General features: G+C 39.6%; 1 protein-coding gene across 1 annotated transcript in view; it reads right to left on the bottom strand.

The window, feature by feature from the left end:
- Positions 1 to 1,324: 1,324 nt before the first annotated feature.
- OCIAD1 (OCIA domain containing 1) overlaps positions 1,325 to 24,900 on the bottom strand; it is a 115,749-nt gene continuing 92,173 nt past the window's right edge. The window contains exons 7-8 of the mRNA XM_053703977.1: positions 2,570 to 2,722; positions 1,325 to 1,485 (exon numbers count right to left, since the gene is read on the bottom strand). Of these exons, the coding sequence (XP_053559952.1) occupies positions 1,448 to 1,485; positions 2,570 to 2,722 (191 nt within the window). The 3' untranslated portion in view covers positions 1,325 to 1,447. The remainder of the gene's footprint in view (positions 1,486 to 2,569; positions 2,723 to 24,900) is intronic.

Here is a 24,900-nt window from a genome sequence, read left to right on the forward strand (position 1 = left end):
CAGATGGCTCTTCCATAAAGGCCACTATAGATGTGGCAACAGTTCCTGTAAAGCCTGTGGCCATGTCATGGTGGGTAAAGTTTTCCAGTCAGTAGCCAACCGGAGAGTTTACTCATACCTATATTGCACCAATTGCAGGTCTACGCTTGTCGTTTATGTGATCATTTGTTCAGAATGTGAAAAACAATATGTGGGCTGTACCTCCCGTGAGGTCAGAGAGAAAATACGTGCTCACATAAATGACATTGAACGTGGCCACCATGCCACTGGGGCAACCAAGCACTTTATTCAGGTGCATGATAAAGATGTGAGGTGATTCACATGGATGGTTATTGACCAAATCAGGAAAAAAAACAGAGATTACTTCAAGTCTGCTTTTCAGCAAATTCCCTTAACACCAAAGCATCACTGTTCACACAGCTTATAAGCTTAGCTAGAATTAGTGCAGTGATTCATAACCATCCCAGGACAAACTGTTTCGTAGTTATTGCTACTCATCAGCTGGGAGAAGGTTTGAATCACTGCTGGGTGAAGTTGATTTTTGGCAAAATACAACAGCATTTAAAAATTAGGAATCTGCTGAAAAGTAGACGAAGTAAAAAAGTGCGTCATTGTGAATCTAATTTGCATATCTTACCCAGAATCCTTTGCTGCATTCAAAACGATGTATTCCAGAGGTATTCTGTGGGAAAAACAAGCCTTCTGGCCTGTCTAGATTTGTTAATGAGCTACACAAGTTATTTTCTCTATATTTTGTGCGTAGTGGAGGATTTTAAACTCACTTTTTACCCCCTAATTTTAAATGATTAGCAATAACTACGAAAGAGTCTGTCCTGGGATGGTTATGAATCACTGCACTAACCCTAGCTAAGCTTATAAGCTGTGTGAACAGCGATGCTTTGGCGTTAAGGGAATCTGCTGAAAAGCAGACGAAGTAAAAAGGTGTGTCTAGATTTGTTAATGAGCTACACAATATTTTTATTCCCCCCCTCTCTCTCTCTTTTATAAGAACTGTATTTAAACAAATGGTAGTATGCTTAAATAAGTATTTCAATGGTTTGCAAGAAAGTGCTGATTTCCCTTACTTTAAGAAGACCTTAATTATAGGTCTTAGATCTTTTTTTTGTACTAGTTTATATATTTATATATTAGTGCAAACCCTTCAATATAATGTAATTATGCAATTAATTTACTATACAATAATGTAACGCATAAAAAAAATATCTATTTCTTTTTTTGGAAAACAATGCATGTTTATATAGGTAAAGTAATACAAATACTACTTTATAGTTTAGAATACAAATGTGATATGATTTACAAATGATTAAGAGATATACTGATTTTATTATTACTCACAACACACATATAATGGATTTCATTTTTATTTATTATATTGCAACACAAAACAGTTGATTTCTTGAGTAGTCCATTTAATGTTTTTTTTTTTTCATTCTTCCCATGCATCTCCATACTTGTTCGTCTTAACTGAAGGGGCAAAAAAAAAAAATATATATATTAAAAAGATTCAAATAATTATACAGATAGCGGGAGAGGATTACTACTAGATGCACTAAGCCCAGAAATAATAATTTCAGGCTACTAGCTCATTTTATTGCGTTTGCTTTAAATATCCTTAAAGTAAGGTGGTTAGGCCAAAACAATCAATTAGTTAGGGATTGGTGCAGACCCTCTAAAATTTAAAAAAAATATATTATAGAAGATTTAACTGATCAATCTAATTTTTGATAAGAAAAGCAAGGGATTTCAGCACTCAGAGAGATGTGCAAAATATTTTGCCATTCCAGTGTATTATCCAGAGACATAGAGAGCATAGTATGGAATATAAACACATATACTACGAGGTAAGAACGTCCTCTATTTGCATATGTGATAAAGCTTTAAATCTAATGTTTTAACACTGCACTTTTGAAATTGGCAAACAAAGATCACAGCTTTATCACATATGCAAATAGAGGACGTTCTTACCTCGTAGTATATGTGTTTATATTCCACTCTATATTTATAAGATAGTTATACAGTGCTGGTTTACTTCAATATATTTTATTTTTGTGATCTGCATTTATATAATGTGCTTTGAATAATTTGCCCTGTGATAACATCTTATATACTCTTTAAAGGGATCCCTTGTTAACTGTGTAGTGATTTAGTTAATTAAGAACTTGCTGGCAACATATTATTTCTCTTATTGTAACTAATAAATTGTTTGCTGTTTTCACTGCACACTTTGTGGCTTTGGCGACTTTTTCTTGATGTGGGCTCTCTATGTCTCTGGATAATACACTGGAATAGCAAAATATTTGCACATCTCTCTTTGAATGCTGAAATCCCTCGCTTTTCTGATCAAAAATTAGATTGATCAGTTAAATCTTCTATATTTTTTTTTATATATGTCTATATAAGTCTGTTAAATGAGCATAGAAATTGTTTTAGACACAAATTAACAGTGAAAAGCCACTGATGACCATGCTTTTTTGTAACTTGTATATTTATCTTCCATTATTTAAGGTCAGTTAACTAATAATTGATTCACACATGGGCTTGCTATTACCTTCTTTCCTTGGCTTTCTGTCTGGAGAGGATCTTACAGAAGAGTCAGCTCTTTGGGTCAAAGCCATCTCATAGGTCTCTCTATTTTTGTTTCTCAGTTCATCATAGGTCATTGGTTTACTCTTCTGGGTTTCTTCAATATAAGGGTCAGGTTCTGAAAATGTTAACATGAAAAAGCAAGTGTTTGAAATGATTTTACATTCTTTCACAGGGATTTTAAGGTATAATGTAAAAAGTTGTCAAAATTAAACTCTGTACATCCTTAGAGACATGTAAGAGAAATCTATCACATCACTTATAGTCTATAAAGTTTAATCTAAATTACTTGCAGGTCTTTTTTCTTCTTAAAGACACGATGAGTCCACAGATCATCTTCATTACTTATGGAATATTCCCCTCCTGGTCAGCAGGAGGAGGCAAAGAGCACCTCCCTTCCCTCCCACTCCAGTCATTCTCTTTGCCTACGTTAGTGATAGGAAGAGGTAAAGTGAGGTGTTAGATTAGTTTCTTCAATCAAGAGTTTATTATTTTTAAAATAGTGCCAGAGAGTGCTGCTTTGTTCTAGGGTGTAGCCGTACTCCATGTCAGTCTCTACAGTAGAGCTTTTGGTGGCTTTAAAGCAATGGGAACTTGTGGGACATAATTCTCACTGCGCCTCCCATATAATTTTGCTGCCCTTACCAAGAAAATCTGAGGGATATTACTCAGAACTTTCGTTTTTAATTACAGGCCATGTGAGGGAGAGGACCTCGCAAACCTGAGAACTGCCTTACTGTCCGGCAGAAAATAATGAGGTAAGTGCTGACTTTATTCTGGGGGTAAAGGCTCAGAAGAAAGGTTGGACACTTTATATTTAGTATACCTTGTTGGAATTGACCTCTTTAGCAGAGGGTTACAGATTGATTCCCCCTGAGGCTTAGGGGGCTCTTTGGGACAGTTAAACGCACATCTCCCGGCGGTTTAATAAAAACTGATGAGTATTCTAAGACAGGCTCTGTGTGAGGGGAGTTACGCTTAGTAAGAATTTTGCATGGATCTCATTCCCCTGGTGGGCTAATAATAACAGTCCGGGAGATCCCCTAATGACAAGACTGATGCGCATTCTAAGACGGGCTCAGTGTGAGGGGAGTTACATTTAGTACAAGTTTTGAATGGGACTTGTTTGCTCATCCCCTGGCGGTTTAATAATGGGGAGTTACGCTTAGTGAAAATGTTTGAATCTTATCTCCCGGCGGTTTAATAATAGCCGACCAGGAGATCTCCTGTTACCATAACTGTTGAGCTCTACATGAGACGAGCTCAGGGTGAGGTGTTGAAGGGGACTGTGTTCACATCTCCCGGCGGTTTCATAGTAGCCGACCGGGAGAACACATTTTGACATCAGTGTGAGGTGTTTGATTAGAGCAGCTGCTAAGCTGAAGCTGTTTCGTTATTGCACTCTTGACGGTTCCGCTTTATAAAAATAGAAAGATCAATGGGCCCGGGAGATTGTTATGCTCACGCCCACGATGGGTGGAGTTATGTATGGCGCCAATTTGGTTACGCGCCACTTTGTCAATTTTTTTTTCCAAAAGTGTCTGACCGGACAGTGTTTCCAAGGGTCTTAGTCCGAAATTCTTTATGTGCAAGGGGCTGGCTGGCACTTCTGCTAGTTGCTGAGGTGTACAGGGGTTTTTCAGTAATGTGTTTTTATTAATCATGTTTGCACGTTTAATTTAGATGTGTCTTGTTAAAAATTTAAAGGAGACAGTAACATATCTAAAGAAGTTTCTCTTTAAAAGTTAAAGAGACAGTAACGTTTTTTTTCTGGGTTGGTTTATACTTGTAATAATCTCCCATATGTGTGACACAGTGTTCCAAGAAAACCTACAAAGTTTCTCCTTATGTTTTGATATGAATGAAGAGATCCTTACTGTAGAATAGGAAAAAAAAATTCTCCAAAAGTGCAAACTAGTTTATAACTCACACATGCAGTGCCCTGCGTCTCTTCGCTAACTCCACATGGGGTTAATTGACAAGACATTGTTTCTTAAGATGAGGCCTCCAATATTATTAATAGAGAATGGGAGAGACCTGGTATTCCTTTCTCTCCTTCTCCTATATTTAAGAAGATGTTCCCTTTAGCTGATTCAGTTAAGAAGGTTTGGCAGACTGTTCCTACGGTAGAAGGAGCTGTTTCAACCTTGGCCAAGAGGACTACTATCCCTATAGAGGATAGTTGTGTTTCTAAAGACCTGATGGACAAGACTTTAGAGGGTCTACTCAAGAGAATTTGTTCACCAGGGTATGCAGTGGCAACTGGCGGTCTGCATAGCTACCGTCACGAGTGCGGCAGCCTACTGGTTTGATGCCCTGGTTGATGCCCTCAGGCGAGAAACTCCCTTGGACGAGATCCAGGACAGGATAAAGGCTCTTTAGCTAGCTAATGTCTTTGTCTCGGATGCCACCCTTCTAGTTTTTAAGCTGGGGGCCAAAATTTCAATTTTCTCTATCTTGGCTCGCAAGGCCTTATGGCTAAGATCTTAGTAGTTTGTGGACGTTTCATCTAAGTCAAAGTTTCTAGCTGTCCCTTACAAGGGGAAGATCCTGTTTGTTCCTGAGCTGAAATAGATTATTTCTTACATTATGGGAGGTTAGGGTCACCTTCTCCCTCAGGATAAAAAGATTAGATAGAAAGGAAGACAAGGTCATTTTCGTTCCTTTCGCAACTTCAAGGGATTCTCTTCCTCTTCTTCCTCAACTAAGCAAGAACAAGCTAAATCTAATTGGAGACCCGTCCAATCTTGGAATTAGGGTAAGCAATCCAAAAAGGCGGCCGATGTCTCCAAGGCCCCTGATCCGGGATCAAGCCTGGGTTCAGGACGTTCAGGATCCCTGGGCTATAGGAATAGTGTCTCAGGGATTCAAGCTGGAGTTTAAAATTTATCCTCCCAGGGGCAGGTTTCTGATTTCAATGTTATCTGCAGACCAGACAAAGAGAGAGGCGTTCTTACATTGTGTAGAGGACCTCTTAGCTCTGGGAGTGATCGTTCCCGTTCCACCTCAAGATCAAGGTATGGGATTCTATTCCGATCTGTTTGTGGTTCCTAAGGCAGAAGGCACCTTCAGACAAATTCTAGACCTCAAGAGTCTAAACAAGTTTCTCAGAGTATTGTCCTTCAAGATGGACGCTATTCGTTCCATCCTTCCCTTGATCCGGGAGGGTCAATTTATGACAACAGTAGATTTAAAGGACGCGCACCTGCATGTTCCCATTCACAGGGATCATCTCAAGTTCTTAAGGTTTGCCTTTCTAGACAAACATTTCCAGTTTGTGGTTCTTCCTTTCGGTCTTGCCACGGTTCACAGAATCTTCACAAAGGTTCTGGGGTCTCTGCTTGCGGTGCTTCGTTCAAGAGGCATTGTGGTGGCGCCGTATCTGGACGACATTCTAGTTCAGGCGCCGTCTTTTCTGCTAGCAAAATCACACTCGGAATTGGTAGTGACTTTTCTAAGGTCACATAGGTGGAAGGTGAATCTAGAAAAGAGCTCTTTAGTTCCTCATACAAGAGTGACCTTTCTAGGGACAACTCTGTCTATGAAGATTTTTCTGACAGACGTCAGGAAATTAAAGATTATCTTGTCGAGCTCTGAAATCTTCTCCTCGCCCTTCAGGGACTCAGTGCATGGAGTTAATATGTCTGATGGTAGCGGCATTGGACATTGTCCCGTTTGATTGTTTTAATCTCAGAGCTCTGCAGTTGGACTTGCTGAAACAATGGACCTGTCCCCTCGACATTTATTGGCACAAGAGACAAAGGAATCTCTTCTTTGGTGGTTGTCTCTAGACCATTTCTTCCAGGGAACATGTTTTCGCAGACCTTCCTGGGAGATTGTGACAACAGATGCCAGTCTTCTGGGGTGGGGAGCAGTTTGGGGGCTCCCTGAGGGCTCAAGGGATATGGTCTCAGACAAACGCTCTTCTGGCCTGGCCTCAGCTGGCTTTGGTTCAGTTTCTCAGGTTCTAGTCGGACAACATAACGTCAGTTGCCTATGTCAATTATCAGGGAGGAACAAGAGGTTCCTTGGCGATGGCAGAGGTCTCCAAGATAATTCAGTGGGTGCAGACTCATTCTTGTTGTCTGTCGGCGATCCATATTCCAGGGGTGGTCAACTGGGAGGCAGATTTTCTGAGCAGACAGACCTTTCTTCCGGGGGAGTGGGAACTTCATCCGGATGTGTTCTCCAGTCTGATCCTCAAATGGGGTCAGTCGGAGCTGGATCTCATGGCATCCAGGCAGCATACCTAACTTCCGAGGTACTGGTCGAGATCCCGAGATCCTCAGGCGGCTCTGATAGATGCTCTGGCGGCCCCTTGGTCCTTCAATTTGGCAAATCTGTTTCCTCCATTTGCTTTCCTTCTTCGAGTGATTGCCTGGTTTAAACAGGTAAGGGCTTCAGTGATTCTCATAGCACTGGCCTGGCCTCGTTGGATCTGGTATGCAGACCTGGTGGAGATGTCTTCTCTATCTCCTTGGAGGCTTCCGTTTCGAAAGGACCTCCTGATTCAGGGACCCTTCCATTATCTAAATCTAGATTCTCTGAAGCTGACTGCTTGGAGATTGAACGGCTGATTCTAGCCAAGCGAGGTTTTTTTCTGACTCAGTCATAGACTCTTTGATTCAGGCTCGTAAGCCTGTTACCAGAGGGACTTGTCATAAGTTTTGGCGTAAATACCTTTATTGGTGTGAATCCAAGGGCTACTCCTGGAGTAGAGTTAGGATTCCTAGAATTTTATTTTTTCTCCAGGAAGGATTGGAGAAAGGCTTATCAACAAGTTCCTTCAAGGGTCAAATTTCAGCATTACCTATCCTGTTACACAGCGTCAAGCTAAAGTCCCTGACGTTCTGTCTTTTTGTCAGGCCTTAAGCAGAATTAGGCCTGTGTTTAGACCAGTTACTTCTCCATTTAGTCTTCATTTAGTTCTCAAGGTTCTTCTACGGGTTCCGTTTGAACCTATGCATTCCTTAGATGTCAAGTTGTTATCTTGGAAGGTTTTATCTCTGGTAGCGATTTCTTCTGCTCGCAGAGTGTCTGAGCTTTCAACGTTACAATGTGGGCCCCCTTACCTTATTTTTCATGTGGATAAGGTCGTCTTACATACGAAATTTGGATTTCTCCCCAAGGTTGTTTCTGAGTGAAACATTAATTAGGAGATCGTTATACCTTCCTGGTGTCTTAATCCTTTTTTTAGATGGAGAGGCTCTTACACGTTTTGAGTGTAGTTCGTGCTTTAAGTTTTATTTACAGGCGACTAAAGACTTTTGTCAGTCTTCCTCTGTGGTATTTTCAGGCAAACGTAGGGGTCAGAAAGCTACGACTGTTTGCCTTCTTTTTGGCTGGAGCATTATACGTTTGGCATACGAGACTGCTGGACAGCAGCCTCCTGAAAGGATTACGGTTCATTCCGCTAGGGCTGTTGCTTCCTCATGGGCATTTAAAGATGAAGCTTCTGTGGATCAGATCTTCTGTGGATCAGCTTCTGTGGTCTTCTCTTCACATTTTTACAAATTTTATACTTTTGCCTCAGCTGAGGCTGCTTTTGGAAGAAAGGTTCTTCATGCAGTGGTGCCTTCCGTTTAGGTATCCTGTCTTGTCCCTCCTGTATCATCCGTGTACTCTAGCTTGGGTATTGGATCCCATAAGTAATGAAGATGATCCATGGACTCATCGTGTCTTTAAGAAGAAAAAATGTATGCTTACCTGATAAATTTGTTTCTTCTTAGACACGATGAGTCCACGGCCCGCGCTGTCCTTTTAAGACAGGATGTTATTTATTGTGAACTTCAGTCACCTCTGCACCTTGGCTTTTCCTTTCTCTTCCTAACTTCGGTCGAATGACTGGAGCGGGAGGGAAGGGAAGAGCTATTTAACAGCTCTGCTGTGGTGCTCTTTTCCTCCTCCTGCTGACCAGGTGGTGAATATCCCATAAGTAATGAAGATGATCCGTGGACTCATTGTGTCTAAGAAGAAACAAATTTATCAGGTAAGCATAAATTTTCTTTTTTCCCTCCTGAAACTTTTTATTGTAGTTGGATAAAACCAATCAGACTCTTTAGTGGGCTAAAATAAATGTATCAAGTACATCTGTTGATGCACAGCAGCACTTTATCATCCAAGCCCTTGAAGTATGCTGCTCAATTGTACGAAAAATGATGATTGGCTGAGATGGTTTTTGAAGAAAAAGGTAACTCCATTACATGCAAAAACCATTATAAAACTCTAAACACACATAAATAAAACTCGAGAGACTGGAAATGAACTACTAAAGCAGGATGTATATAATGTATATCCCAAGACAGGCAATAATCAGTAAGTAACATTAACGTCTTTTTCAGCAGATGGATCGTGATTATTTATAAGAACAAAAAAGTGATATTACACGGACATGTTACACATATGCTAAATCACTTGAAAATAATGCAGCATATCTGTAAAAAGCTGAAAATAAAATAAAAAACATTACCATCTCTATATAAAAAAGGAAGATATTTTAACTCATAATTTCCTCAGAAGCTACATTCAATTGTAAAGGAACTTTAAGAATCCAATCATGATGCTTGTCCCAGGTATAGCAAAGGAGTGTGAATCTGGCATGTACAGACAAAGTCACTTTTTTTCTTCCTAAATTCTAGGACATTTACTATGGAATCTTGCAAGATTATCGATGAAATCTCATGTGATTATGGTGAAATCTCAAAAAATCACATCACAGTAAAGCAAAGTGTGAACTCAGCACGGATTATTCTGATTGGTTGTTTGTTTTTATTTTTTACCAAGCAGATGAAGAAAAAAGGAGAGAGAGTGACTGAATGGCAATTGCTCATAGATTTTTTCAAATAAAAAAAATAAAAAATAAAAATAAAAAACAAAACAGACATATGTCAAAAACAGTTGCATCAAGGATAAATTAGAAAATGGTGTTAAAGGAACAGGAAACCAACATCTTTCATGATTCAGATAGATCATACAATCTTAAACAACTTTCCAATTTACTTCTATTACTTAATTTGCTTTGATCACTTGATATTGAAAAGCATAGCTAGATAGGTTCAGCACCTGGGTGCTATTTGCTGATTTCACATATAAAATGTGCAGCTACAAATCAGCAAATAGCACACAGGCAAATAGCTATGCAACAAAGGATACCCAAATAATGAAGCAAATTAGATAATAGAAGTAAATTGGAAAATTACAAATTGTATGCTCCATATGAATCATGAAAGACATTTGTTTGATTCCTATCGCTTTAACCTGTGCCTTTACTATAAAGTACAACAGAGGCAGCTCCCAGGAGATTTAACAGAATGAAAAAAGCAGAACCAGCACATAAAGAGTCTAAAGAAACCATTCTGAAGGCCACATTTGTTCTCAGCCTCACTCTGTTTGCTGGCTTTGTTTTAAACTACATATAATTTACATTCCTACACAAATGAGATGCTAAAATAAATGGTGATACAGTAGAAAACCCTTTTTCCCAAACTGCTTGGGACTGGAAATGGTTTGGATTTTGGAATATTTGCATCTTTAAAATGTGACAGTTTGGTGAGGGGAGGGAACAAAAACATAATTTATGCTTACCTGATAAATTTATTTCTCTTGTAGTGTGTTCAGTCCACGGGTCATCCATTACTTATGGGATATATTATCCTTCCCAACAGGAAGTTGCAAGAGGATCACCCAAGCAGAGCTGCTATATAGCTCCTCCCCTCACATGTCATATCCAGTCATTCGACCGAAACAATACGAGAAAGGAAAAAAACTATAGGGTGCAGTGGTGACTGGAGTTTTAATTAAAATTTAGAACTGCCTCAAAAAAAGACAGGGCGGGCCGTGGACTGAACACACTACAAGAGAAATAAATTTATCAGGTAAGCATAAATTATGTTTTCTCTTGTTAAGTTTGTTCAGTCCACGGGTCATCCATTACTTATGGGATACCAATACCAAAGCTAAAGTACACGGATGATGGGTGGGACAAGGCAGGAACATTAAACAGAAGGAACCACTGCCTGTAGAACCTTTCTCCCAAAAACAGCCTCCGAAGAAGCAAAAGTGTCAAATTTGTAAAATTTTGAAAAGACCAAGTTGCAGCCTTGCAAATCTGTTCAACAGAGGCCTCATTCTTAAAGGCCCAGGTGGAAGCCACAGCTCTAGTGGAATGAGCTGTAATTCTTTCAGGAGGCTGCTGTCCAGCAGTCTCATAGGCTAAACGTATTATGCTACGAAGCCAAAAAGAGAGAGAGGTGGCCGAAGCCTTTTGACCTCTCCTCTGACCAGAATAAACGACAAACAGGGAAGAAGTTTGCCGAAAATCTTTAGTTGCCTGTAAGTAGAACTTCAGGGCACGGACTACGTCCATATTAGGCAAAAGACGTTCCTTCTTTGAAGAAGGATTAGGACATAATGATGGAACAACAATCTCTTGATTGATATTCCTGTTAGAAACAACCTTAGGTAAAAACCCAGGTTTAGTACGCAGAACTACCTTGTCTGAATGGAAAATCAGATAAGGAGAATCGCAATGTAAGGCAGATAACTCAGAGACTCTTCGAGCCGAGGAAATAGCCATCAAAAACAGAACTTTCCAAGATAAAAGCTTAATATCAATGGAATGAAGGGGTTCAAACGGAACACCCTGAAGAACTTTAAGAACCAAGTTTAAGCTCCACGGAGGAGCAACAGTTTTAAACACAGGCTTAATCCTAGCCAAAGCCTGACAAAAAGCCTGGACGTCTGGATTCTCTGCCAGACGTTTGTGTAAAAGAATAGACAGAGCAGAAATCTGTTCCTTTAACGAACTAGCAGATAAACCCTTTTCTAAACCTTCTTGTAGAAAAGCCAATATCCTAGGAATCCTAACCTTACTCCATGAGTAACTCTTGGATTCACACCAATATAAATATTTACGCCATATCTTATGGTAAATTTTTCTGGTAACAGGTTTCCGAGCCTGTATTAATGTATCAATAACCAATCCCGAAAAACCACGCTTTGATAGAATCAAGCGTTCAATCTCCATGCAGTCAGCCTCAGAGAAATTAGGCTTGGATGGTTGAAAGGACCCTGAATTAGAAGGTCCTGCCTCAGAGGCAGAGACCATGGTGGACAGGACGACATGTCCACTAGGTCTGCATATCCACGCAGGCGCTATCAGAATCACTGATGCTCTCTCCTGTTTGATCCTGGCAATCAGTCGAGGTAGCAACGGAAATGGTGGAAACACATAAGCCATGTTGAAAACCCAAGGGGCTGCTAGTGCATCTACCAGCACCGCTCCCGGGTCCCTGGACCTGGATCCGTAACAAGGAAGCTTGGCGTTCTGGCGAGATGCCATGAGATCCAGCTCCGGTTCGCCCCAACGAAGAATCAGTTGAGCAAACACCTCCGGGTGAAGTTCCCACTCCCCCGGATGAAAGGTCTGGCGACTTAGCGATCTACATCCGAGGCGTGGAGAACTGGGAGGCGGACTTTCTGACAGGTGACAAGAGTGAGACTCTGCCCAGCGAATTATCTTCGAGACTTCCAACATCGCTAGGGAACTCCTGGTTCCCCCTTGATGATTGATGTAAGCCACAGTCGTGATGTTGTCCGACTGAAATCTGATGAACCTCAGTGTTGCTAACTGAGGCCAAGCTAGAAGAGCATTGAATATTGCTCTTAATTCCAGAATGTTTATTGGGAGGAGTTTCTCCTCCTGAGTCCACGATCCCTGAGCCTTCAGGGAGTTCCAGACTGCACCCCCAGCCTAGTAGGCTGACATCTGTTGTTACAATCGTCCAATCTGGTCTGCGAAAAGTCATTCCTTTGGACAGATGAACCCGCGACAACCACCAGAGAAGAGAATCTCTGGCCTCCTGGTCCAGATTTAGTAAAGGGGACAGATCTGAGTAATCCCCATTCCACTGACTTAGCATGCATAGTTGCAGCGGTCTGAGATGCAGGCGCGCAAATGGCACTATGTCCATTGCCGCGACCATTAAGCCGATTACTTCCATGCACTGAGCTACTGATGGGCTTGGAATGGAATGAAGGGCACGGCAAGCATTTAGGATTTTTGATAACCTGGACTCCGTCAGGTAAATCTTCATCTCTACAGAATCTATAAGAGTCCCTAGAAAGGGAACCCTTGTGAGTGGTAACAGAGAACTCTTTTCCATGTTCACTTTCCACCCATGCGACCTCAGAAATGCTAGAACTATCTCTGTATGAGACTTTGCATTTTGAAAACTTGACGCTTGTATCAGAATGTCGTCTAGGTACGGAGCCACCGCTATGCCTCGCGGTCTTAGTACCGCCAGAAGTGAGCCCAGAACCTTTGTAAAAATTCTCGGGGCCGTAGCCAACCCGAAGGGAAGAGCTACAAACTGGTAATGCCTGTCTAGAAAGGCAAACCTTAGGTACCGATAATGATCTTTGTGAATCGGTATGTGAAGGTAGGCATCCTTTAAGTCCACTGTGGTCATATACTGACCCTCTTGGATCATGGGTAGGATGGTTCGAATAGTTTCCATTTTGAACGATGGAACCCTTAGGAATTTGTTTAAGATCTTCAGGTCCAAGATTGGCCTGAAGGTTCCCTCTTTTTTGGGAACCACAAACAGATTTGAGTAAAAACCTTGCCCTTGTTCCGTCCGCGGAACCGGGTGGATCACTCCCATTACTAAGAGGTCTTGTACACATCGAAGAACTGCCTCTTTCTTTATTAGGTTTGTTGATAACCTTGACAGATGAAATCTCCCTTGTGGAGGAGAAGTTTTGAAGTCCAGAAGGTATCCCTGAGATATGATCTCCAACGCCCAGGGATCCTGGACATCTCTTGCCCAGGCCTGGGCGAAGAGAGAAAGTCTGCCCCCCACTAGATCCGTTTCCGGATAGGGGGCCCTTTCTTCATGCTGTCTTAGGGGCAGAAGTAGGTTTTCTGGCCTGCTTGCCCTTGTTCCAGGACTGGTTGCCTTTCCAACCCTGTCTGTAACGAGTAGCAGTCCCTTCCTGTTTTGGAGCGGAGGACGTTGATGCTGCTCCTTGCCTGAAATTACGAAAGGCACGAAAATTAGACTGTTTGGCCTTTGATTTTGGCCCTGTCCTGAGGAAGGGTGTGACCCTTACCTCCAGTAATGTCAGCAATAATTTCTTTCAAGCCGGGCCCGAATAAGGTTGCCCTTTGAAAGGAATATTAAGCAATTTAGATTTAGAAGTCACATCTGCTGACCAGGATTTAAGTCCATAGCGCTCTGCGCGCCTGGATGGCGAATCCGGAGTTCTTAGCCGTTAGTTTGGGTTAAATGCACAACGGCATCCGAAACAAATGCATTAGCTAGCTTAAGGGCTTTAAGCTTGTTCATAATCTCATCCAATGGTGCTGTGCGAATAGCCTCTTCCAGAGACTCAAACCAAATGCCCGCTGCAGCAGTGACGGGCGCAATGCATGCAAGGGGCTGTAATATAAAGCCTTGTGAACAAACATTTTCTTAAGGGAACCTTCTAATTTTTTATCCATTGGATCTGAGAAAGCACACTATCCTCCCACCGGGATAGTGGGTACGCTTGGCTAAAGTAGAAACTGCTCCCTCCACCTTAGGGACCGTCTGCCTAAGTCTCGTGTGGTGGCGTCTATTGGGAACATTTTTCTAAATATCGGAGGAGGGGAAAAGGGCACACCCGTCTATCCCACTCCTTGCTAATAATCTCTGTAAGCCATTTAGTATAGGAAAAAACGTCAGTACACACCGGTACCCTCCCCCGCATAGTATTTATCCAGCCTACATAATTACTCTGGGATTGCAACCGTGTCGCAATCATTCAGAGCGCGTAACACCCTCCCCTAGCAATACACGGAGGTTCTTAAGCTGCAAATTGTGACGCAGTATCGGACATGGCTCTCGTGTCATCGGCGCGCTCTGTCCTTAACCCAGAGCTATCGCGCTTGCCTCTTAACTCAGGCAAATTAGATAATACTTCTTTCATAACATTAGCCATATCATGTAAAGTGATTTGTAAGGGCCTTGATGTACTTGGCGCCACAATCTCACGCACCTCCTGAGCGGGAGGCGAAGGTACTGACACGTGAGGAGAGTTAGACGGCATAACTTCCCCCTCGTTGTCTGGTGATAATTTCTTTACCGGTAAAGACTGACTTTTATTTAAAGTAACATCAATACAATTGGTACACATATTTCTATTGGGCTCCACATTGGCTTTTAAACATAATCAACAAGTAGATTCATCTGTATCAGACATGTTTAAACAGACTAGCAATGAAGGCTAGCAAGCTTGGAAAAAATCTTTCAATAAATTTACAAGCAATAGAAAAAACGCTGCAGCGCTTTTAAAAAACACAAAAAAAACTGTCACAGTTTGAAATAATAATGAACTAATTCAGTTATAGCCAACAATTTTAACAGTAAATGTATGAATTTAGCAGAGGATTGCACCCACTAGCAAACGGATGATTAACCCCTCAATACCCAAAAACGGATAATCAATTTAAGATTTAACGCTTTATCACAGTCAAACACACTGTCACAGGTCCTGCTGTGACAGATTACCTCCCTCAAAAATGAATTTTGAAGACCCCTGAGCACATCTGGAGACGTCCTGGATCAAGGAGGAAGAAGCAGGAAGACACTGCTCAGAATTTTAACTGCGCAACAAGGCGCTAAAAAAAGGCCCCCTCCCACTCATAATACAACAGTGGGAGACCTGTTACAACTGTTTTCTATGCAGAAATATACGTTAGCCATGTGGAAAAAAATCATGCCCAAAAAGATTTATCACCAAAGTACCTCACAAAACGAATAACATGCAGTAAACGTTTTAAAGACAACTTCCAGTGTTATGCAAAGTTATCACTAAGCCTGCTACCAGTCGCTTCTACTGCAGTTAAGGCTCATACATTTATTTCAGTATTAACAGTATTTTCTCAGTCAAATTCTAGTCCCTAGAAAATAACTCAACTGCGCATACATTTATCAGCCTGATACCAGTCCGCTACTACTGCATTAAAGACTGTACTTACATCATATGGGTAACAGCAGTGTTTTCTTAGTCAATTCCATTCCTAGAAAAATATTTTACTGCACATACCTCATTTGCGGGGGACCCCGCATGCTATTCCCTTTTCTGAAGTTACCCCACTCCTCAGAATGTGCAGAGAACAGCCAGTGATCTTAGTTACTTCTGCTAAGATCATAGAAAATGCAGGCAGATTCTTCTTCTAAATACTACCTGAGAGAAAAAACAGCACACTCCGGTGCCATTTAAAATAACAAACTTTTGATTGAAGAAAAATTAAATAAAAACTCCAACTCCTCTCACGACCTCCTTCTTGTTGATGACTTGCAAGAGAATGACTGGATATGACATGTGAGGGGAGGAGCTATATAGCAGCTCTGCTTGGGTGATCCTCTTGCAACTTCCTGTTGGGAAGGAGAATATATCCCATAAGTAATGGATGACCCGTGGACTGAACACACTGAACAAGAGAAATCTTATGTCATTTAGGTAATATTTACATGTCATAATACAGCTTCTATATGCAAACTAAAGGTAGTTTTATATCATTTTTAATACTTTTGTATATTTCAGAAAGACATTTGTGATTACAGTAATGTACTATATTTGTTGTTCTAAATAAATAGAGATTATTATTTACATTTTAGAAGACAAAAATCAAACCAAAGACACCTGAAGAGAAGATTGTGATTTACAGATGGGGAAAAACATAATTTATGTAAGAACTTACCTGATAAATTCATTTCTTTCATATTAGCAAGAGTCCATGAGCTAGTGACGTATGGGATATACATTCCTACCAGGAGGGGCAAAGTTTCCCAAACCTTAAAATGCTATAAATACACCCCTCACCACACCCACAATTCAGTTTAACGAATAGCCAAGAAGTGGGGGTGATAAGAAAAAAGTGCGAAAGCATATAAAATAAGGAATTGGAATAATTGTGCTTTATACAAAAAAATCAAAACCACCACAAAAAAGGGCGGGCCTCATGGACTCTTGCTAATATGAAAGAAATTAATTTATCAGGTAAGTTCTTACATAAATTATGTTTTCTTTCATGTAATTAGCAAGAGTCCATGAGCTAGTGACGTATGGGATAATGATTACCCAAGATGTGGATCTTTCCACACAAGAGTCACTAGAGAGGGAGGGATAAAATAAAGACAGCCAATTCCTGCTGAAAATAATCCACACCCAGAATAAAAGTTTAATGAAAAAACATAAGCAGAAGATTCAAACTGAAACCACTGCCTGAAGTATGTTTCTACCAAAAACTGCTTCAGAAGAAGAAAACACATCAAAATGGTAGAATTTAGTAAAAGTATGCAAAGAGGACCAAGTTGCTGTTTTGCAAATCTGATCAACCGAAGCTTCATTCTTAAACGCCCAGGAAGTAGAAACTGACCTAGTAGAATGAGCTGTAATCCTTTGAGGCGGAGTGTTACCCGATTCAACATAGGCATGATGAAATAAAGATTTCAACCAAGATGCCAAAGAAATGGCAGAAGCTTTCTGGTCTTTTCTAGAACCGGAAAAGATGACAAATAGACTAGAAGTCTTTCGGAAAGACTTAGTAGCTTCAACATAATATTACAAAGCTCTAACAGCATCCAAAGAATGCAATGATTTCTCCTTAGAATTCATAGGATTAGGACATAATGAAGGAACCACAATTTCTCTACCAATGTTGTTAGAATTCACAACCTTAGGTAAAAAATTCAAAAGAAGTTCGCAGCACCGCCTTATCCTGATGCAAAATCAGAAAAGGAGACTCACAAAAAAGAGTAGATAATTCAGAGACTCTTCTGGCAGAAGAGATGGCCAAAAGAAACAAAACTTTCCAAGAAAGTAATATAACGACCAAAGAATGCATGGGTTCAAAAGGAGGAGCTCGAAGAGCCCCCAGAACCAAATTCAAACTCCAAGGAGGAGAAATTGACTTAATGACAAGTTTTATACGAACCAAAGGTTGTACAAAACAATGAATATCAGGAAGATTAGCAATCCTTCTGTGAAAAAGAACAGAAAGAGCAGAGATTTGTCTTTCAAGAAACTTGCGGACAAACCTTTATCTAAACCATCCTGAAGAAATATAAGTCTTCCAGACTCTATAATATATCTCTCTAGATACAGATTTACGAGCCTGTCACATAGTATCAATCACAGAGTCAGAGAAACCTCTTTGACCAAGAATCAAGCGTTCAAACTCCACACCTTAAAATTAAGGTTTTGAGATCCTGATGGAAAAAAAGAACCTTGAGACAGAAAGACTGGTCTTAACGGAAGGTCCACAGCTGGCAAGAGGCCATCCGGACAAGATCCGCATACCAAAACCTGTGAGGCCATGCTGGAGCTACCAGCAGGACAAACGAGCATTCCTTTAGAATATTGGAGAATGCCCTTGGAAGAAGAACTAGAGGCGGAAAGATATAGGCAGGATGACACTTGTAAGGAAGAGATAATGCATCCACTGCCTCCGCCCGAGGATCCCGGGATCCGGACAGATACCAGGGAAGTTTCTTGTTTAGATGAGAAGCCATCAGATCTATTTCTGGGAGTTCCCACATTTGAACAATCTGAGGAAATACCTCTGGGTGAAGACCATTCACCCAGGTGCAACGTTTGGCGACTGAGATAATCCGCTTTCCAATTGTCCATACCTGGGATATGAACCGCAGAGATTAGACAGGAGCTGGATTCCGCCCAAACCAAAATTTGAGATACTTCTTTCATAGCCAGAGGACTGTGAGTCCCTCCTTGATGATTGATGTATGCCACAGTTGTGACATTGTCTGTCTGAAAACAAATGAACAACTCTCTCTTCAGAAGAGGCCAAGACTGAAGAGCTCTGAAAATTGCACGCAGTTCCAAAATATTGATCAGAAATCTCACCTCCTGAGATTCCCAAACCCCTTGTGCCGTCAGATACCCCCACACAGCTCCCCAACCTGTAAGACTTGCATCTGTTGAGATTATAGTCCAGGTCGGAAGAACAAAGAAGCCCCCTGAACTAAACGATGGTGATCTGTCCACCATGTCAGAGAGTGTCGTATAATCGGTTTAAAGATATTAATTGAGATATCTTTGAGTAATCCCTGCACCATTGGTTCAGCATACAGAGCTGAAGAGGTCGCATGTGAAATCGAGCAAAGGAGATCGCATCTGATGCGGCAGTCCTAAGACCTAAAATTTCCATGCATAAGGCTACCAAAGGGAATGATTGTGACTGAAGGTTTTGACAAGCTGATATCAATGTAAAACTTCTCTTGTCTGACAAGGACAGAGTCATAGACACTGAATCTATCTAGAAACCTACAAAGGTTACCCTTGTCTGAGGAATCAATGAACTGATTGGTAAATTGATCCTCCAACCATGAACTTGAAGAAACAACACAAGTCGATTCGTATGAGATTCTTCGAAAATGAGAAGACTGAGCAAGTACCCAGATATCGTCCAATAAGGAAATACCAAAACCATGTTCTCTGATTACAGAAAGAAGGGCACCGAGAACCTTTGAAAAAAATTCTTGGAACTGAGGCTAGGCCAAACGGTAGAGCCACAAACTGGTAATGCTTGTCTAAAAAGAGAATCTCAGACACTAAAAGTGATCTGGATGAATCGGAATATGCAGATACACATCCTGTAAATCTATTGTAGACATATAATGCCCTTGCTAAACAAAAGGCAGGATAGTCCTACAGTAACCATCTTGAATGTTGGTATCCTTACATAACGATTCAATATTGATAGATCCGGAACTGGTCTGAAGGAATTGACCTTCTTTGGTACAATTCAATGTTTTCTTACAGCGCTGAAAGTGTGGACCTATAGCTCCTGTCTATAGTGGGTCCCCAGGTGCCCACTTTTAGAAAATATGTGTCAAAACGTGGTTTAGAAAGGAGCGCCAAATCTTGGCGAGGTCTGGTGCGGTATAGGTGTGAAAATATGGTATTCTGTCTGAGAAATTGTATAGCGCTATAGCTCAGCTACAATTATGGTAGTTGTGCTGTATAGATGTGTAGGTTTTGATATCTAGATATAAGATCTAAGAGTGGCACAGTTGATACATAAAAGCATTTAATACATATTAAACATATAAAACAAGGGTGTCGTTTAAAATATATTTTAACAGAACGGCAAGAAATAATGTGTAAAAACACATAAACACATAAATATCTATAAAAACACGCGTGTTTTGCTTTTTAGCTGTATGTATAATGTCTCATAAAATTCGTCTCATATATAGTTGTGTTGGCATAAATCTGAAAATAATAAACAATAAAAAATAATAAAAAAAACAATGAAAAGTAAATAATGTCCAATAATCCCTTCTCAAAGTTAAGAGATATATAAAAAAAGGTTAAGTAGTGTCCAAAAATCCCTTCTCAAAGTTAAGAGATATAAATAGATTTTCACATGTGTATCCAAAAAACACCTACGAGATCAGTGACAAGGAAATCACATTCCTCGATCTAAAAATTACCATCAAAAATGGGAAACTTCAGACTTCAACATTTTTTAAACCTGTGGATTGTAACAACTATGTCCACAGGGACAGCTGCCATCATTTCAAATGGAAGGAGAATATACCAAAGGGACAGTTACTAAGATTGAAAAAGAACTGTTCGGACCCCATTTTATGGGAAACCCAGGCGGAAGAACTGAAAAAACGCTTTCTTGAGAGAGGATATGAAGAGGAAAAACTCCACAAAGATATAGAAGAAGTCAGGCAAAAGGATCGCAAGGAACTTCTCAAGTATAAAGACAAGAGAATTAGGAGAGACATGAACACCGACTCCATAGAGGTTGCCTTTATCACGCAGTACAGCGAAAACAGGAGAACCATCGAGAAAATAATAGAAAAGCACTGGCATCTACTGAAGGATGACGACACAATTGGCGAAACACTCATCAACAGACCGAAATTTATCTATAGAAAATCAGATAACCTTAAGAACATTCTATCTCCTAGCATTCCACGCCCAACAACACCTCAGACGAGAGATATATCCGGGAAACCCATAAAAGGTTTTTTCCCATGCCCGAGCTGCAAGGCGTGTAAGAGAGGCTTGAAAATCAAAAACTTTTCACCGCACAACTCCAGTATCAAACATGAAATAAAGGATCTGATCAGATGCAGCAGCAAGGGGGTAATTTACATAATACAATGCAAATGTGGACTACAATACGTCGGACAAACCTCGAGATGCCTAAAAGACAGAATACGGGAACATGTGCTACAGATTGAACATGGCAGCACAGACACCGCACTGTATAGACACTTTTCTATTAAACACAAAGGAAACATCAAGGATCTAAACTTCTATGGTATCCAGATAGTAAAGCCTAATTGGAGGGGAGGCAACTATGAAAAGAAGCTCCTAATCGCGGAATCCAGATGGATATTTGAGCTGGATTGTCTCTACCCGAAGGGTCTGAACAACAAGGAAGACCTCTCACATCTTTTAAGCTTGAAACACACATAAATTTGACTTCTGAATATCTATTCGGAAAACACTGCTGCCCTCATACAGAAGGAAAACAATAAAGAAAACATAACGAGGTCAATATATGACACGACCAAGAACAAAATATTTCTAATGAAGATGTCCTGCATAGATCCACACAAAGATCTATATTAGGATCTCTAAAGCCAATCTAATCATCTTTATTTTTATTGCTCTACTCAAATAGCCATAAGATGAGTTCCAACAAACCTTATTACACATACAGAGAGACTATAGAGATGCCAATAACATTAACAAGATATGATCCCCTAATATGTCAACAGCATATGAGATGCCAATAATATTAACAAGATATGATCCCATAATATGTCAACAGCATAAGAGACACTTGACTTAGCAACCTCTCCATCTGGGAAATATCTAACAGAATAAGTTAGAAAGTAACCGAAGCCTGACTCTTCATAAGAATATAAACACAATTTAAAATGTGTATAGAGGTAACATAATCCCAATACCAACAACATGATTACACCTCATAACAAATTTAAATTCACAATTCCCCAAAAGACAACTAATCAATTAGATCGATAAAAGTACCCATTGATCTCACAATCTACATAAATACATTCATATACTTGTATGAGACAAGTTTCCTTCATATCCACATCAGATTTAAAAAAACTCCTATCATAGTGCGCACATGGTTAACTAATTTTTATACCAGGCACATTTAGATAGAAAATAAGACTTCCAATACCCAATATTGCACATGACAAAAAGAGAATACAGGTTGATACAAATGTACTCCTTCTATAGATTTTCTAACCAATCATAGATGCATTGTAAAAAAGTTTTTCTTTATACTACATATCTTTTATATTTTTATCCTAAAAAGTTTTTAGAAAGTTTCCAAAAGTTTCCTTTAAGGTTTTTAGATCTCTATTTATTAGATTATGTATTTTTCGATATATATATATATTTTCCAATATATATAAACTGTGTATTTTACAATATACACTCTCTGTACCGTGATCCCTACATTGATTTTGTTCACTAGACAAATACCAAGGTTAACACTTTTTGTCCCTTTGAATTTGAATAGGCTAGGATACACACCACTTCCGGTTTAACCATGACCGGTAAGGTGCAACATCCGGCTCAATCTTACCGGATGTTAAAGTATCTTACTTTTTCCGGCTACTTCCGGCTCAGAAACGTACCGGTATTTTGTCATATATTTCATGCCAAGTTGTAAAACTGGCTCTACATGTGGGATAACTGCTTTCTGCCCCCTCCGGATCTGATTGGTACAGAGTAAATACCACTTCCGCCTCACCCATAACATCCGATATAGCTTAACCGGATGTTTACATCTCAGCGGCCATTTCCGGTTAAAAAAAACACCGGCAAACCATAACATTTGACCCCACAGCTAACTACTAAGGCACATAACACGAATAAACACATTAGGAACAACATAGACAATGTTTAATAAACATAAACATAGACAAACTCTAAATAAAAGCCTTATCTAAATGATACAGAGACAAATGTGAACTTTTTTTTTTTTTTTTTTTTTATTCAGATGAGCACTTCCGGCTCAACACTTCCGGTACCACATTTTTGGCGCGAAATTTTGGCGCGAAATTTTGGCGCAAAAATTTGGCGCAATTTCAATGCAATTTGATTGGTTAGAGAAAGGTATAAAGTCCTCAGCTCACCCACACCATACTATAGTCTTGATAAAGGCCTCTCTTGAGGGCCGAAACGCGTTGACAGAGCTATGGTGAGCTATTTATTCCTTGATTGTTGAATTATAATACAGTATTACACTATTGTTATTATCTTTTATTTTCAGGGTTTGAAGATTCCCTAGGATTATTTTTATTTATATTTTTGTATTTTTGCTTATTTTTATTTTCTATTTTTTATTTTTATACAGCAAATAATTTTTCTACATGGAAACATAACCCCTCCACATAAGCCCCCTTTTTGGGATCACTCTCACTAGTTTGTGCACATACTAATCATTTATTTTTTGTTTTTTATCTTTTGGATATTTTACATCTTTTTTGGACTTATTTTTATCACTATTTTGGATTGACTTCACGGATTATTCTTTGTCACCATATTTTGATAGACCTTTTTTTCTACCTTCATTTTGATGTTTTTTAAATGTCTCTTTGAAATGTTTTTTGCAAAGCTTTTTTAATAGAACTTTTGAATCTGCTGGATTTGCACTATTCATTTATACCACGTTTTTGGACAACACTTAAATTTGGACAGTTTATTTTTTGGATACACATGTGAAAATCTATTTATATCTCTTAACTTTGAGAAGGGATTTTTGGACACTACTTAACCTTTTTTTATATATCTCTTAACTTTGAGAAGGGATTATTGGACATTATTTACTTTTCATTGTTTTTTTTATTATTTTTTATTGTTTATTATTTTCAGATTTATGCCAACACAACTATATATGAGACGAATTTTATGAGACATTATACATACAGCTAAAAAGCAAAACACGCGTGTTTTTATAGATATTTATGTGTTTATGTGTTTTTACACATTATTTCTTGCCGTTCTGTTAAAATATATTTTAAACGACACCCTTGTTTTATATGTTTAATATGTATTAAATGCTTTTATGTATCAACTGTGCCACTCTTAGATCTTATATCTAGATATCAAAACCTACACATCTATACAGCACAACTACCATAATTGTAGCTGAGCCATAGCGCTATACAATTTCTCAGACAGAATACCATATTTTCACACCTATACCGCACCAGACCTCGCCAAGATTTGGCGCTCCTTTCTAAACCACGTTTTGACACTTCTTTGGTACAATGAAGAGATAAAATAAAACCCCAGCCCCTGTTCCAGAACTGGAACTGGCATAATTACTCCAGCCAACTCTAGATCTGAAACACATTTCAGAAATGCTGAGCCTTTGCTGTGTTAACTGGGACACGGGAAAGAAAAAAATCTCTTAGCAGGAGGCTTTAACTGAAGCCAATTCTGTACCTTTCTGAAACAATGTTCTGAAATCAGAGATTGAGAACGGAATTGATCCAAATTTCTTTGAAGAAAACGTAATCTGCCCCATACCAGCTGAGCTGGAATAAGGTCCGCACCTTCATGGGTACTTAGGAGCTGGCTATAGGTTTTCTATAAGGCTTGGATATATTCCAAACTGGAAATAGTTCCCAAACTGATACCGCTCCTGAGGATGAAGGATCAGGCTTTTGTTCCTTATTGTGAGGAAAGGAACGAAAATGATTATTAGACCTAAATTTACCTTAGATTTTTTATCCTTTGGTAAAAAAGTTCCCTTCCTTCCAGAAACAGTTGAGATAATAATTTATTACCCTGGAAAGAAAGGGAAAGCAAAGTTGACTTAGAAGACATATCAGCATTCCAAGTTTAATCCATAAAGCTTTTCTAGCTAAAAATAGCTAGAGACATATACCTGACATCAACTCTAATGATATCAAAAGATGGTATCACCAATAAAATTATTAGCATGTTATAGAATAATAGTAACGCTATAAAATTATGATCTGTTACTTGTTGCGCTAAAGCTTCTAACCAAAAAGTTGAAGCTGCAGCAACATCCGCTAAAAATATAGCAGGTCTAAGAAGATTACCTGAACATAAGTAAGCTTTTCTTAGAAAGGATTCAATTTTCCTATCTAAAGGATCCTTAAATGGAGTACTATCTGCCGTAGGAATAGTAGCACATTTAGCAGGAGTAGAGACAGCCCCATAACCTTAGGGATTTTGTCCCAAAAAACT

Source organism: Bombina bombina, chromosome 2, assembly GCF_027579735.1.
Source record: "Bombina bombina isolate aBomBom1 chromosome 2, aBomBom1.pri, whole genome shotgun sequence".
NCBI lineage: Eukaryota > Metazoa > Chordata > Amphibia > Anura > Bombinatoridae > Bombina > Bombina bombina.